Source organism: Leopardus geoffroyi, chromosome C1 (assembly GCF_018350155.1).
Source record: "Leopardus geoffroyi isolate Oge1 chromosome C1, O.geoffroyi_Oge1_pat1.0, whole genome shotgun sequence".
Classification (NCBI taxonomy): Eukaryota; Metazoa; Chordata; class Mammalia; order Carnivora; family Felidae; genus Leopardus; species Leopardus geoffroyi.
The window spans coordinates 96555669-96569638 of NC_059328.1; the positions used below are offsets into that span (position 1 = coordinate 96555669).

General features: G+C 41.5%; 1 protein-coding gene across 5 annotated transcripts in view; it reads left to right on the forward strand.

Moving 5' to 3' along the window:
* Positions 1-13970, forward strand: part of LRIG2 (leucine rich repeats and immunoglobulin like domains 2) — a 161666-nt gene that overhangs the window by 97092 nt on the left and 50604 nt on the right. The window contains exon 1 of one of the 5 annotated variants that reach the window (XM_045478679.1): positions 3185-3656. The exons of 1 other annotated variant lie outside the window; for it this stretch is intronic. In XM_045478679.1, coding sequence (XP_045334635.1) covers positions 3418-3656 — 239 coding nt within the window. In that variant the 5' untranslated portion in view covers positions 3185-3417. Of the gene's footprint in view, positions 1-3184; positions 3657-7283; positions 7461-13970 lie in introns of those variants that run through there. 3 more of the 5 variants (XM_045478680.1, XM_045478682.1, XM_045478683.1) reach the window with 3 other exon arrangements.

Genomic DNA, 13970 nt, shown 5'->3' on the forward strand with positions numbered 1-13970 from the left:
TATTACAGTCAATGGGAAGTCATTAATTAAAAAAATATTTTTTCCTGTTTTCTGAAATAATCCATTTTCATTATAAAACATTGGGGGGAAATATCAAAAACAAAATAAAAACCACTGGGAACATAAAAAAAATTGTTTTTTAAGATTTTATTTTTGGGGCGCCTGGGTGGCGCAGTCGGTTAAGCGTCCGACTTCAGCCAGGTCACGATCTCGCGGTCCGTGAGTTCGAGCCCCGCGTCAGGCTCTGGGCTGACGGCTCAGAGCCTGGAGCCTGTTTCCGATTCTGTGTCTCCCTCTCTCTCTGCCCCTCCCCCGTTCATGCTCTGTCTCTCTCTGTCCCAAAAATAAATAAACGTTGAAAAAAAAAATTAAAAAAAAAAAAAAGATTTTATTTTTAAGTAATCTCTATACCCAATTTGAGGCTTGAACTAACAACCCCAAGATCAGGAGTCACATGCTTTACTAACTGAGCCAGCCAGGCTCAAATGTTTCCATGTAGGGAGAAGCTAACAACATACCTATATCAGTATTCTTTGGAAAAATAGTTCTGACAGAGGGGAGAAATGGAGGACAGGAGATGAGTTCAGAAGTTATTGCATTAATACCCATAGAGAGAGGAAAGTCTGAACAGAGACAAGAGTAGTGTGGATGGAGAGGTGGGGAAAGATCTCAGACACTCCTTAGGAGAAATCAATAGAGCCCAGTGACTGACTGGATGTGGGAGGAAAGAAAGAGGGGAAAGTGTGAGTAACTTTGGGATCTCTAGTTTAGGAGAATAGAATTGGCCAGGTTAGTTAGCTATGACTTAGCAAAGAGCAAAGTCCTGAGATAAGGGGAGATGGGGCAGCTAAATTTTAAGGGATGGTGTTTATACAAAAGTCTGGTGTTTATAGAAACATCTGCAACAAGGGATCCAAAGTGAGCCATTTTCTTTAGGAGTCTGGAGGTGGGGTATTCTTAGCTTATGGGCACACTGAATTCTAAAAACTCTGCTCAGGTACTTGGCACCCAAGGATTAATTAGACAGTTTTAGGACAATAAATATAAAAACTCTTTATTCCATTGTTAATGAGAAACAGGTCACTAAACTTTATTAAAAACACATATTTAGTAAAGTTGGGCATATGGGCTTATTCTATGATTCTTTTTATTGCTGTAAAGTAAAAATTCATACTAAAAACTTTTTTTAAGTTTATTTATTTTGAAAGAGAGAGAGAGAGAGAGTGGGGAAGGGGCAGAGAGAGAGGGGGAGAAAGAGAATCCCAAGCAGGCTCCACACCATCAGCACAGAGCCCGATGTGGGACTCAAACTCACCAACCATGAGATCATGACCTGAGCTGAAGTCAAGAGTTGGACGCTCACCCAACTGAGCCACCCTGGTGCCTCCATACTAAAAGTTTAAAAAGAAAAAAAATTAGGTCATTTTATCAAGTAGGGAGTAAAATAATGTCATCATCTATTCACATATCACACACTTATTGAGTGTCTATTATATGCCAGGTACTGTGCTAGCCTGTATGGGGAATACAGAGGTATATAAGATGCACATATGTGCTATATAAGAATGGTAAAAAATAATGTGCAGGAGGAATTAAGGGCTGGGAGGGACTCCTGGATGGTGTAACCTGTACAATTTATTGGAGAGGACACAGGATAGAGAGCATGATTTTCTATCATGCCCAAAGAGAAGCTCTGAAACTATAATCCAGAGAGGTACTAAGATACTCCTGCCTATGCCCAATTTCTTAGTGGAGGTTGTGAAGCATGTTCAACAGACAGGGAAGGGAGACTAAGAGTGAGTTTCACCCTGCTGTCTTGGTTTTAAAAGTTTAGTTTAGATTGGAGCATTGGATATGTCTTTGATTCCAAGAAATATTTCAATTTTAAAAATGGAAAAAGGGTTTTAAAAGCATAGTTGTGACTCCAAACCTGCCATGGAAAGATTGATTTCAGTTACTTTCTAGGGCAACAGTATGACCTAGGCATTCTGACTTTTTTTTTTTTAACCTGCTCAGTCTTTTAATTTGTAAAAGTCAGAAAACCTATAATAATGCCAGCCTGCCTCTGTCTCCAGGTAACTGGTGTTGAAATAGAAATAACAAATCCAAAATGGAGTCACTTGTGCTAAGCCCCATATCAGCAAACTAAGATTAAATACCTAGCCTAATTTCAGTTTCAACCTCTCCCAGGACTGTGACTTTTAATCAGTCAGTCTGGAATTACCTGGTCAGCACTAGTGAGGTAATGTGCCTGTTAGATCCCACTTTCCCCCCAAAGGAGGGTGACCTTTTGCTAGAAACTTCCTTTTTCTGCTAACTTCTGCCTACAAAGCCTTCCATTTTGTACAGCTTCTCAGAGCTCTTTTTAACTTGCTAGGTGGGATGCATCCTCGTTCATGAATGTTGTATAAAGCCAACTAGACCTTCAAATTTACTCAGTTGAATTTTTCCTTTTTTTTTTTTTTAACATTTATTTATTTTTGAGAGAGAAAGAGAGCAAGCACGAGTGGGGGAGAGGCAGAGAGAGAGACACACACACAGACACACAGACTTGCTTTTCTGAATGTGAGGATATAGGACAGCTTCGCTGAAACAGAAGAGTATTTTCCTTAGAGACATGCCTTGCAGGTGCAGTCCCATCAACATTTCTTAAACTCCAAGCTAAACAGAAGCTGGAGGTACACAGATGAATAAACAGGGCCTCTGCCTTCAGGAGCTTAGGGGTCCAGCAACCAGTAGTGATAACACGCTTCGAGTTAAAAGGAGTTGCCGCCCACTTGCAGGACTGCAGGAGCTGCAGACAAGCAGGAGCGGGCAGCGGTGGCCCCAGCTGGGCTCTGGAGGCCAATGCCAGGTGGAAGTTCCAGGGCCCTTTCAGTGCTCGCAAGTTGGAAGGTAGCCCTTCTATCATTCCCCTTGGAGTCCAGAAAAAGATCCTTTTCTATTACCATAGTAGATATCCCTCAAATCAGGACTTGGGACTCGCAGAGCTTTAGCCGCTGTTCCTCTTAAGGAGCCACTACGCCCTCCAGTGGAGGACCAGCGGCGGAACCCCAGTGAGGCGCTGCAAAGTGACGGACACCTTAAAATCGTCCTTAAGAAACTCCCTGTCACTGGCTCCACCTCCTCGCGGAGTCCCGCCCCCGACGCGACCTCTTTGTGTGGCACCGATTGGTTGGCTCTTGTGCGTGAAGACGTTGCGTCGCGGGGCGGGGCGGAGGAGCGTTGTCCGTAGGGCTTCAGCCGTGTGTCCTCGGCCGCCGCCCCCACTGCTGCGCCGTATCCGCCCCTCTTTTCCCTTTAGAGGGTACAGGCGACAGCCGGGCCCTGGGGTGGCAGCGTAGCCACCAAACGTCTCCGCCAAGCTGTCTCTTCTAGCTGGCGGTTCTTCTCGGCTGGGTCCAGGTCGGGGGGAAAATGGCGCCGGCGCCCCAAGGCGTCCGGGAGGAGCCGCTGCTGGATTGTCGGTCCGGACCACTTTCCCGGCTCCTCTTCCTCGCCCAGGCTGTCTTCCTCTTGCTGCCGGCCGCTCGGGCAGGTCTCTGCCCCGCGCCCTGCTCCTGCCGCATCCCTCTGCTGGACTGCAGTCGCAGGAAACTACCAGCGCCGAGCTGGAGGGCGCTGTCGAGCCCGCTGCCCCCCGACACTGCCAGCCTGTGAGTAGAGTTGCCGGGCGGGGATCCAAAGGAAAGGGAGCTCCCTCTCCAAGGGGACAGGAGGGAGACACAGTTGGATGAAGGTCGCGGTTGCGAATTGAAGTACTGAAGAAAAATGCCGTTATGCTGTTGTGAACTTTTTTTGAGGTGGGGTGGGAGCCTAAAAACCCTGGAGTTAAGGTTATGAAAATTAGCACGAAAACCAGGGTTAATTAAGATTCTTGGGGCCAGGGAGTTTGTGATTCCTGCACTGGGGAGGAGTTGGAAAGGGGATATTGTTAAGGGCTCACTGGACCTGGGCACCGACCTTGACTCTGGATGGTTGGGGATCCTCGCCCACTTTGGGCTGCATCATCCAGTGTGTAACTCAACTTGAATGCTCCCCAGGTACGTGATTTGATAACCACGATCGCCAATGACATAAGAACGGTCCTTTTGTCCCTAGTTCGCATTTGCACATTTGGTGCCGTAGTTTTGATGCTTAACAGGGTTAAAACATCATGGCTTAGGAGATCCAACACTTTGAGCAAATACCTTTATAAGTAGCGTTTTAAAAATCTAATTCAAGACTCACTGTAAAGAAGGGAAGGAGTATTCTTTCCCAAATCATGTGTTACTTTGTTTTCAGTGCATTTCTTTGTGGCAGAGAACCTAAAAATCAGTTCTCTTTGTTTATGCGTGACAAACAAGTACAGTGATTGGATTAATTCTTCTGGAGACTCCACTGCTGTGTGCTCATCTTGACAGGCCTGTGTTAGACAGTGGCACCTGGAGAGCTCATTAGTCTGAGTCAGCCTGGTGGCATTAGGAGCAACAGTAGGTATTAAATGCTGCAATTATGGAGTTTCTTAACCACTAACATACAGTTATTTCTCTGCTGCTAACTGAGCACCGAATTTATTAATTGACAGACTTCTAATAGAGTCTTCTCTAAAAGGAGTGTCACAAAAAAGTAGTTTGAGGTGCAATTAAAATATGAGGGACTATTTGGATTTTCCTTGGAAGTAGAATACAAATAGATCTCTCTGCTGCTGTTTAAAGTAATTAGACATTTACAAATAGGTTAAGATAGATAGGAAGGAAAGCTATTTCAGGAATTCTTTGAGAAAACTAAGGTAACTTAAATAACCAAATGTCGTAGTAGCATAGATCTGTCATAAAATAAGATGTTTCTGTTGTTTTTACGATAGTGGCATCTGTAGCTAATTCTGGTTCTGTTGACCCAGATTAAATTTAAAAATTGATATCGGTGAGCAGCATAATCTGAATTGAACCTAGCACAGCATTTTTGTAATGCGGCAAGTGCCTCTTTCTAAGAAATTCTTGGAACAGCTACCTGATTATCTGGTGCAGGTTTAAAACCAACACAAATTTATTTAGCTGTAATTGAAAAAAATGTGGCTTACTTTTAAGATCCTCCATTGGTAGGTAAACAATAATTGGGAATAGTTTTATGTAAGGTACAATTAGTTTGTGTTTGGGTTTGATTTCTGTGTAATCTAGACAAATTTCCTAAAGCCAAATGACATCCCCCAATTTTTTTTTTTTAATTTTTTTAACATTTATTTATTTTTGAGACAGAGAGAGACAGAGCATGAACGGGGGGAGGGCCAGAGAGAGAGGGAGACACAGAATCTGAAGCAGGCTCCAGGCTCTGAGCTGTCAGCACAGAGCCTGATGCGGGGCTCGAACTCACGGACTGTGAGATCGTGACCTGAGCGAGGTCGGACGCTCAACCGACTGAGCCACCCAGGCTCCCCGACATCCCCAAATTTTAAATGTCCTATAATGAAATTGACATTTTCAGTTGAAGTAAAATGCCTTGGAGAGCAATTCTGTTGTAGAAGTGTAATTGGATGGAAGTCTTACATTAGCAGAACAACTCTTGGAATATTAAAAGATGGCATTGTGCTGTTTTAAACCGAGAAATGTAACATCTTCAGTAATTGCTTTCAGCTATAAAACCACCAGGTACACATGGGGTTTTTTTTTAATGTAATTTTGAGTGTTCAAAGTAGACATAATGCTGTAAATACATAAGTGATTCAGACTCAAATGCTGAAACTTGTGGCCATCATCAAAAAGATTATAGATGAAATCCATTAATCTTGGTTTTTGAAATATGCATGTATCTGTCCCTGGTTCCTAGTACAGAGTTCCTGAAACTCTTGTAATTTCCTAAATGACAAGAGCTCTACAAGCATCTTCTGTTCTAAAGAATACGTATTTTTTTCAACGTTTATTTATTTTTGGGACAGAGAGAGACAGAGCATGAACGGGGGAGGGGCAGAGAGAGAGGGAGACACAGAATTGGAAACAGGCTCCAGGCTCTGAGCCATCAGCCCAGAGCCTGACGCGGGGCTTGAACTCCCGGACCGCGAGATCATGACCTGGCTGAAGTCGGACGCTTAACCGACTGCGCCACCCAGGCGCCCCTGTTCTAACCCTTAGGTCTTTGACTAATTCCTGACACAGGGCTCCTAAATCCCTTGGTATTTCCTGGGTGATAGGAGTGTGTTTTGGCTTAATGAGGTGACTCTTGGTAAGTTCCTGGATAGATGGGGTCAGTCCCCAGAAAGACCAAGCCACGATTAGAAGCTTGGAACTTTCAGCCCTGTCCCCATTCTCCTGGAAGGGGAGAGGGGCTTAATAATTGCTTGTGCCTGTATGATTAAGCCTTCGTAAAATCCCAAAAGTGTGGACTTTGAAGAGCTTCTAGGATGGTGAACATGTTTACATGCTGAGAGAGTGGCACACCCCAACTTTACAGGGACAGAAACTCCTGTGCCAGACCCTTCCAGATCTCACCTTATGTATCTCTTCGTCTGGCTGTTCATCTGTGTTCTTTACCATATCCTTTCTTATGTAATAAACCAGTAAACGTAAGTAAGTGTTTTCCTAAGTTCTGTGAACTGTTCTAGCAAGTGATTCAATCAGTGAGGGGGTCTTGGGAACCTCCCAATTGTAACCAAGTCAGACAAGTTGTAGGTAACATGGAGACCCACTTCTTGTGATTGGTGTCTGAAGTGGGGGACAGTCTTATGAGACTGAGCTCTTAGGTCATGAGGTCTGTAACTCCGGTTAGTGTCAGAATTCAATTGAATTGCAGCTGGTGTCTAGAATTGGTTGGTGTGGGAGAAAAAACCCCCACATGTCTGGTGTCAGGAGTATTATGTGTGGAATAAAAGGAAAAAAAAGGTGACAAAAGCTCTTCACTTGAGGCTTTAATCAGACTTCTGAACCTTTCCTAGGCCATATGTACACATCCTTGTAAAATGCGGTTTTAGCAAGAACCTTGCTAAGTCAGTTTAGCAAGAAGCACTCCCCCTTGATACCTAATTGGGTTCCTCCTTCTACACCATCGTAAAGGTGATGTCTGATTGCCCTGGCCTATCTTCAGCAAGAATCCTGTTGGAGCCCCCCAGCCCCTCATGTTTCCTCTTAATAGTTTTCCATTCATTGACTCCACCCTTCACCTTAGCTATAAGATCCCTCTTGCCCATGCAGTGTTCAGGGTTGAGTCCAATCTCCTTCCCCTACTACAAAATTTCATAGCCTCACCATCCCCCAAAGTCTTCCTTACCATGCTTCAACAAGTATCATTGAATATTTTTTTCCTTTTAACAGTTTTGGTGCCACAAACTGGATAGGATCAGATTCATCATTGGACCCCCAGACCTCTCACCCAGGACCCTAAGTGTGTACCTTTGAAAGCTTTATCTTCACTCCTGACTGATTGTTCGGGGATCCATTGGTGAGTCCGACTCCTGAACCATTGCTCCGGACAAATGTCCGTGGAAGCTGGTAAGGACAGATTTTGATTGTTAACAGTCTGAGTATACCCTAGAAAATGGGATAGAGTCCCAGATAAACACAGGCTGGAGACTGGGTTAGAGTCCCATGTTTGTCCCCTGTAAGAGGCTCAGTTAGAGTACCAGGCAAACAGCTGTTTGTAAGAAGCTAGGTTAGAGTCCTAGGCTTCTTCGTTTGAAAGCTACCTATCAGTCTGTAAATCTCTTATTCCTGGCTCTTTTTTCCCTGAATGAGGATTATTCTCTGATTCTCTAGACTGGAAATCTCTTCTTTTTTTTTTCTTTTCCTTAACTCCTTGCACTGGAAGTCTGTCTTCCTGGCTCTCTATAACACCTCATAATTTTCTTTGTTGGATCCTGCCTCTTCTGTGGGAACTTCTCAGTTGACTCAAATACTCTTCTTGAACCCCTCCTAACTGTGTTTTCTGCCAGTGCTGTCTACTTCCATTCCTGTTGGCATGCTTTTGCTGAGAATAATACAGAACTTCATTGGCCTCTTTTGGGCCCCAGAATGGCTTTTCAAAGAGCTCTCCCTTCCCATTGTTGCTCCTCCTTCTTCCTTTTACCACCTTCAGTCTTCCCTCCAGTTCCGTTGAATCCTTTCTTAGATCCCCTTCCAAATTCCTTCCTCCTTTCTACCCCCGTCAGAACTTTTTCCACTTCAGTCTTTATAGTCACTTGAATTTTGGGCCCCTTGCCCTCCACTGGGGACTCTCAGGGGACTTAGAGGCCCCCAAAAGCAACTACTTGAGCTGAAAAGGAAAAAGACTAATTGGAAATAGACTGGAAATTGGCCAGTTGGATGGGTTTTGGAGATATCCAGACAGCTGCTAGACGTCTTCCTTGGTCACCCACTTGAAATTTGGTCCACAGCCTCCATAAAATTACATATCAGTGCAAGGGAAGGTCTTTTTTTTTGTTTTTCTTTTAAAATGTTTATTTATTTTTGAGAGAGAGCATGCACTTGCGGGGGTAGGGCATAGAGAGAGAGAGAGAGAGAGAGAGAGAGAGACAAAAAGTCCAAAGCAGGCTCCGAGCTTCAGCGCAGAGCCTGATGAGGGGCTTAAACTCACAAACATGAGGTCATGACCTGAGCCAAAGTTGGATGTTTAACTCAGTGAGCCACCCAGGTGCCTGCAAGGGAAAATGTTAAAGGTGGTCTTTACACAAGTGGTAAACAAATAACATTAATATGGCCTGACATTTTCCAGAAACACAATTTGTATAAAAATAGAAAGTGGTGGGCACCTGAGTTGCTCAGTTGGTTAAGCATCTGAGCATGGCTTAGGTCATGATCTCACGGTTTATGAGTTCGAGGCCTGCGTCAGGCTCTGTGCTGACAGCTCAGAGCCTAGAGCCTGCTTCGGATCCTGTGTCTCCCTCTCTCTCTGCCCCTCACTCCCACATGAGTGCACTCTCTCTCCCTCTCTCTCTCAAAAATAAACAAAAAAATTAAAAAAAAAATAGTGGAGAAAAGGCAAGAACTAATTATTTTATATAAACCAGTGAATTTGTATTACTATGTTTTACTAACGCATGGCTAAAATTTTAGATTGAAAACAATAGCTCTCTATTTGTGTCTGTATGTATGTGTGTTTACATGTATATATGTATGTATCTTGTAGATGTGTTGTATTTTTTACACCTTTGGATGGTATTACCAAATTACCTTATAAAATCCCTTAAAAAGGAGCTCTATTCAAGCTGCCTTAGAGATAAATGGGCACTTATATAAATTAAGTATTCCTGAATTAAGTTCACATGATTTGGGATAATTTTTTTTTGTAAATAAAGCTATTTTGAAAATCGTTGGTAAAATAAAAACAGGCATGTCTTCAGAGTTGTCAGCATTAAATATAATACAGAAAATAATTTGTCTTCTACCTAAGCTTACTAGTCAAGCTTATGTAATCTCTACTAGGTATTTAAGATTATAAAATTATAATTCCAAACTAAGAATAAAACATACAATAAAAATGAACTGCTTGATATATGTTAAGCACTGCAGTTAAAAAAAAAAAAAAGGTGGGGGGACAGACTGTATATTTAATCTTTCTCGGTTTTTTACTTTTGTGATGCTTGCCTTCCATGCATATGTTATAAAAATAGTTAATAGGGAAATAGCTTGAGATGATGGCTAGTTTAGTTTGGTGTTACTATCTGCCTAAAATAAATGTAGGTCATTTCTAAGTAAGATAAATTGTTGAGACATTCATTACTGAACCTAAGTTTGGGTTTGTATTTTTGGTATCTTGTTTCTATGTGGTGTAGAAACTAAGATACTTGGATCTCTTAGTAAACCTGTTGCTTGCCACATTGAAAAATTACATTGTGAGGAATCATGCTTCTAGCAATTGTGAAATTGTATATTCATAAATTTTCTAATCTACAGAATACTGATACATGACCGTACTTGTCTACTTCATAGTTTTCTCTGTAAAAGAAAGATTATTAATGGTTAAAACTTGTGATCAGTACATGTAGGTAGAACTACTAGAAACTGCAAGAATAAAGCAAAACAACTTTGTATGCAGAGTATGCAAGGTATGAAGAATGTGTTTTTGTTCAGGGAAAAAAAAGTAATTTTATTCTAAGGCAGACTGGTTGTTCCACAGTAAGAAAGAAGCAAAAATATAGGACAAAAGCTGAATGGATATTAGAAAAATGGTTATAGATTTGCAGAACAGGAATTTTATGTGTGTTCAAGTTGCTAAGGTTAAATAAAATAGATTTATTACTGATGTAAAACTAGAATGTCAAAGTTTTCTTGGATTATTGATCTCTTATTAATAAACTATAAAAAGATTTTCCTTCACCTATTATGTAATTTGCCTAGGAAACAAAGATTTTAATTAAAAATCCAATTAAAGTCCAATTAAAATGATTTTCTGTGCTTCTTGTGCTTATCAGGTTTTTGATTACTTTAAAAAATTGAGACTTATCAGTATTACAAAAACTGAAAATTTTTTTTCCAACTATGTAGCTTCCTATATTTGACTTTGAAATCTTTTAATTGCCACTTTAAGTGAATAAGTATTATTCACAGTGACCTGTTATCTAAAGTGTTTAAAACATTTGACATTTTTGACAACTTCCCCAAATCAAATTCTAAATGGAATTTAAAAAAATATTTGTTTATTTTTGAGAGAGAGAGAGAGAGAGACAGGGAGAGACAGGGGAGGGGCAGAGAGAAAGGGAGAGAGAGGATCTGAAGCATGGTCCATGCCAACAGCAGAGAGCCTGATGTGGGTCTCTAACTCATGAAACTGTGAGATCATGACCTGAGCCGAAGTCGGACTCTCAACCGACTGAGCCACCCACGAGCCCCCTAAATGGACTTTTCTATGATCTCAAACTAACTTTGAGATATTCCAGAGGTCTCTGAAAATTTTCAAGGGATTTGTTGCTCACCCTGTAAGAGAGATTTAAACTAATTAGGTTTATTTGCAATGTTAGATGATTACATGGGAAGCATCGTCAAATAAGAAATGATGACAAACCTTCTTAGGTTATTTGTGTATGGATCCATGTTACTAATATTGGCATTCCAGGAATGTTTGAAGTTCACAGTTGGTGTCCAGTTAGTATGTTAAAATACTGTGTGACAAGTTGTTGTTTTACTCTCCTTCCTCTCTGAGAGTACTTCCAATAGGCGACAGGCAAGAATGCTCCATAATGGTATCGGTTGAATAATTTTAAGATCATGTATTGGACTGAGAGTTTCCAGAACCAGTGAAGAAGCTGATGGACTCATAAAACTGCTAACCCAAGATCAAGCAGAATAAGAATTACGTGGGACTGAATGACCTGATGAAGATGGTTATTATGACTCTTTGAAACAGTACTACTTCTGTAATGTTTTTCAGATTTAAAGAACTTTTTTTCCTCTTAAGCTGTCGGCAGCTTACAACAATCTGATTATACCTTTGTGAACAAAGATGAAACAATTACTTTTTCTCCTTATTCCTCTGGAATTTGGAAACTTGTAGTGAATACTCTTACTTTCACGATACTGTAGTTACTTGTGTAAGGTGAATAAGAATTTGTTCTTGTAACAGGATATAATTGGAAACATTGGTTTTATTACCAAGGTTTTGACTGGAATATTATATTTGAGAGTCACATGGATAGAATCTGGTTTAAGGGACTAAGGTTGTCTTCATGGAGCCAGTGCTCTTGGGAAGACTGGCCTGGTACCTGGCTTACAGGGTGCCCAGCCTTAAAGGTGAGTAAGAACGGTCACTTCCTTGCAGGCCGAAGAGTCTCAGGATATCTTGGGGACCTCGAGGAAAGAGGAATTTACTTCTGTCTATAGGTATGGGAAGATAAAGTCTGGTGGCTACTTCCTGGATTGGCTTCCTAACCTTGAGAGGCTTTTAAATGTTTAATCTGAGATTTCCTTATGAAAAGTTCCAGGGAAGCAAACTCAGAAAGAGGCTGTGTGGTCAGTCACTATTCTTGGTGCACCTATGTAAAATAATCAGGACAAATCTAATGAGACCGAAATTCTTAGGTAAGGAAGAATTAAAAGGTTGACCATAGAAAAATTTTTTTTTCTTTGATTCAGTGCAAAACCCCTTGTTGGTTCCGTCTTGCACATTTTGCAAGTCCTTACCAAATACTCAACTCTGGTTTCCTGCAGTATCTGGCTATAATTTTCCAAACTAATGTTTCCAGCTTTTCTCCCACCCTCCTGACTTGGTATCACTGAGAGCTAAAACTGCCCTTTTCCTGAAATCCTGCAAGCTGAAGCTGGGTCCTTGAAATAAACAAACAAACAAAAAAATTACTACTGCATATCATACGTGGGCAATTTCTGTGCCTCCTGCTGTACGGACTATTCAGAGGTACACCAAATGCCATCATCAGAGACAGTCAGACTGCAAACTAGGAAAATTCTTCAGATGGTTATTGCCACCCTCACTCTTCCATTTAAAATTGCTTCGAGCTCAAGTGGGAAAATCTCAACTCGCTAACCTCTGGACTCAGAAACTAGGTTTCTAATCTATTATTTTTTTCTTTTTCTGTGTTTTCGTAGAAAACTCCCCTCGTTAAATGCCTGACTACTAGCATCATTGAGCAGATAGATACCGTCTAATTCCAGGTCCCAACAGAAACTTCACTTGTTCCTTAATGAACAAAAGGCTACTGAATAAAAAAATAGACTTCTGTTGTTCAGAGGAAAGAGAGAATGCCTCTTTCCTTGAACAAGAGAGGGGACAGAGATTCTTTGCTTGGCCAAATTTTAGACTCCTGAACCACCTTCTGGGCTCATTTGTTTATGTCCTTGTAAAATGCAGTTTTAGCAAGAGCCCTGCTAAGTCATTTTAGCAAGAAGCCCTCACCCTTGATACCTGATTATCCTTGATACGTGATAAGGTTCCTTATCTTCTGACATCCTCCAGGTGATGTCTCATCTCCCTGGCTTATCTTCAGCAATAAGCAGTTAGGTCTATTTATCCAGCACCTACCTTATCCCTGTTTTTCCTCTTAGTGATTTTCCATCCACTGATAATGGCTGACTACCCTGCTCCTTAGCTATAAATTCCCATTTGCCCATGCAGTATTTGGAGTTGAGCCCAGTCTCCTGTCACTGTAAAATGTCATTGCAGTAGTCCCTGTACCTGAAGAGATAACCTGCACCACCTTGAATAAAGTCTTCCTCATGAGGTGTTAACAAGTGTCGTTGAATATTTTTGCCTTTTAACACAGTTCTTCTTAGACATTGGTGTCACAGAAGTGAGATTTACTAGAATGGCCCTGGCTTATGGAAATCTGGTTTGGGAAGAGAAAGGGCAAAAGGATGGGGAATGTAGAACCGTTGATTCCCAGGTGGCTTTGTGTCCACCTGTGGTATGGAGCAGAGGTTGTGCTGCTCCCAGATACTCAAAGTAAAAGTTACAAATGGAATTTAGAGATAGATCCATTTCCCAGCACTTTGGTTCACTGGATGTGTAAGGAAATAGATGCTAATAAGGAAAAAGTGAAATGTTTAGTCCTTTGGTTATGGTTATTTGTAATAGCTAAAAGAAATTAGAATTCTGGGTCAGACCTTGATGCTAAACCGAGGTCAGATTTCAGCGAGTCTGAGTTTTGGTTACTAGCCTCAAAGCTGTCCCCCAGGGGAAAAATTATGCAAAGACAACAAAAAGTACCTCTAAGACCTCTGGTCACCAAGAAGGCTGTTGGTGTAGGGGGAGGGCAAAGCCAGGAAACTATTGAAACCAGGGAATATTGTATGAGGAGTTGTTTTTATTTTGTGGATCAGTAACACTAGCTTCCTGAAGAACCTTTATTAAAGTGGATTGTGAGTGTAATTAGGTGTAGTTTCTGGTTTTAAATGCTGCAGTGTGGAAGACCATGTTTGGGTTCAGGACAGGATCTACAGCTCACTATGGAACAATCACAGATAGGTATTTGTGATCCAGACACAAAGGAGGTTATTCCTGAGGGAACAGCCAGCTTGGTGGACTGGATAAAAGCCAGTGTAATGTCTTATTTA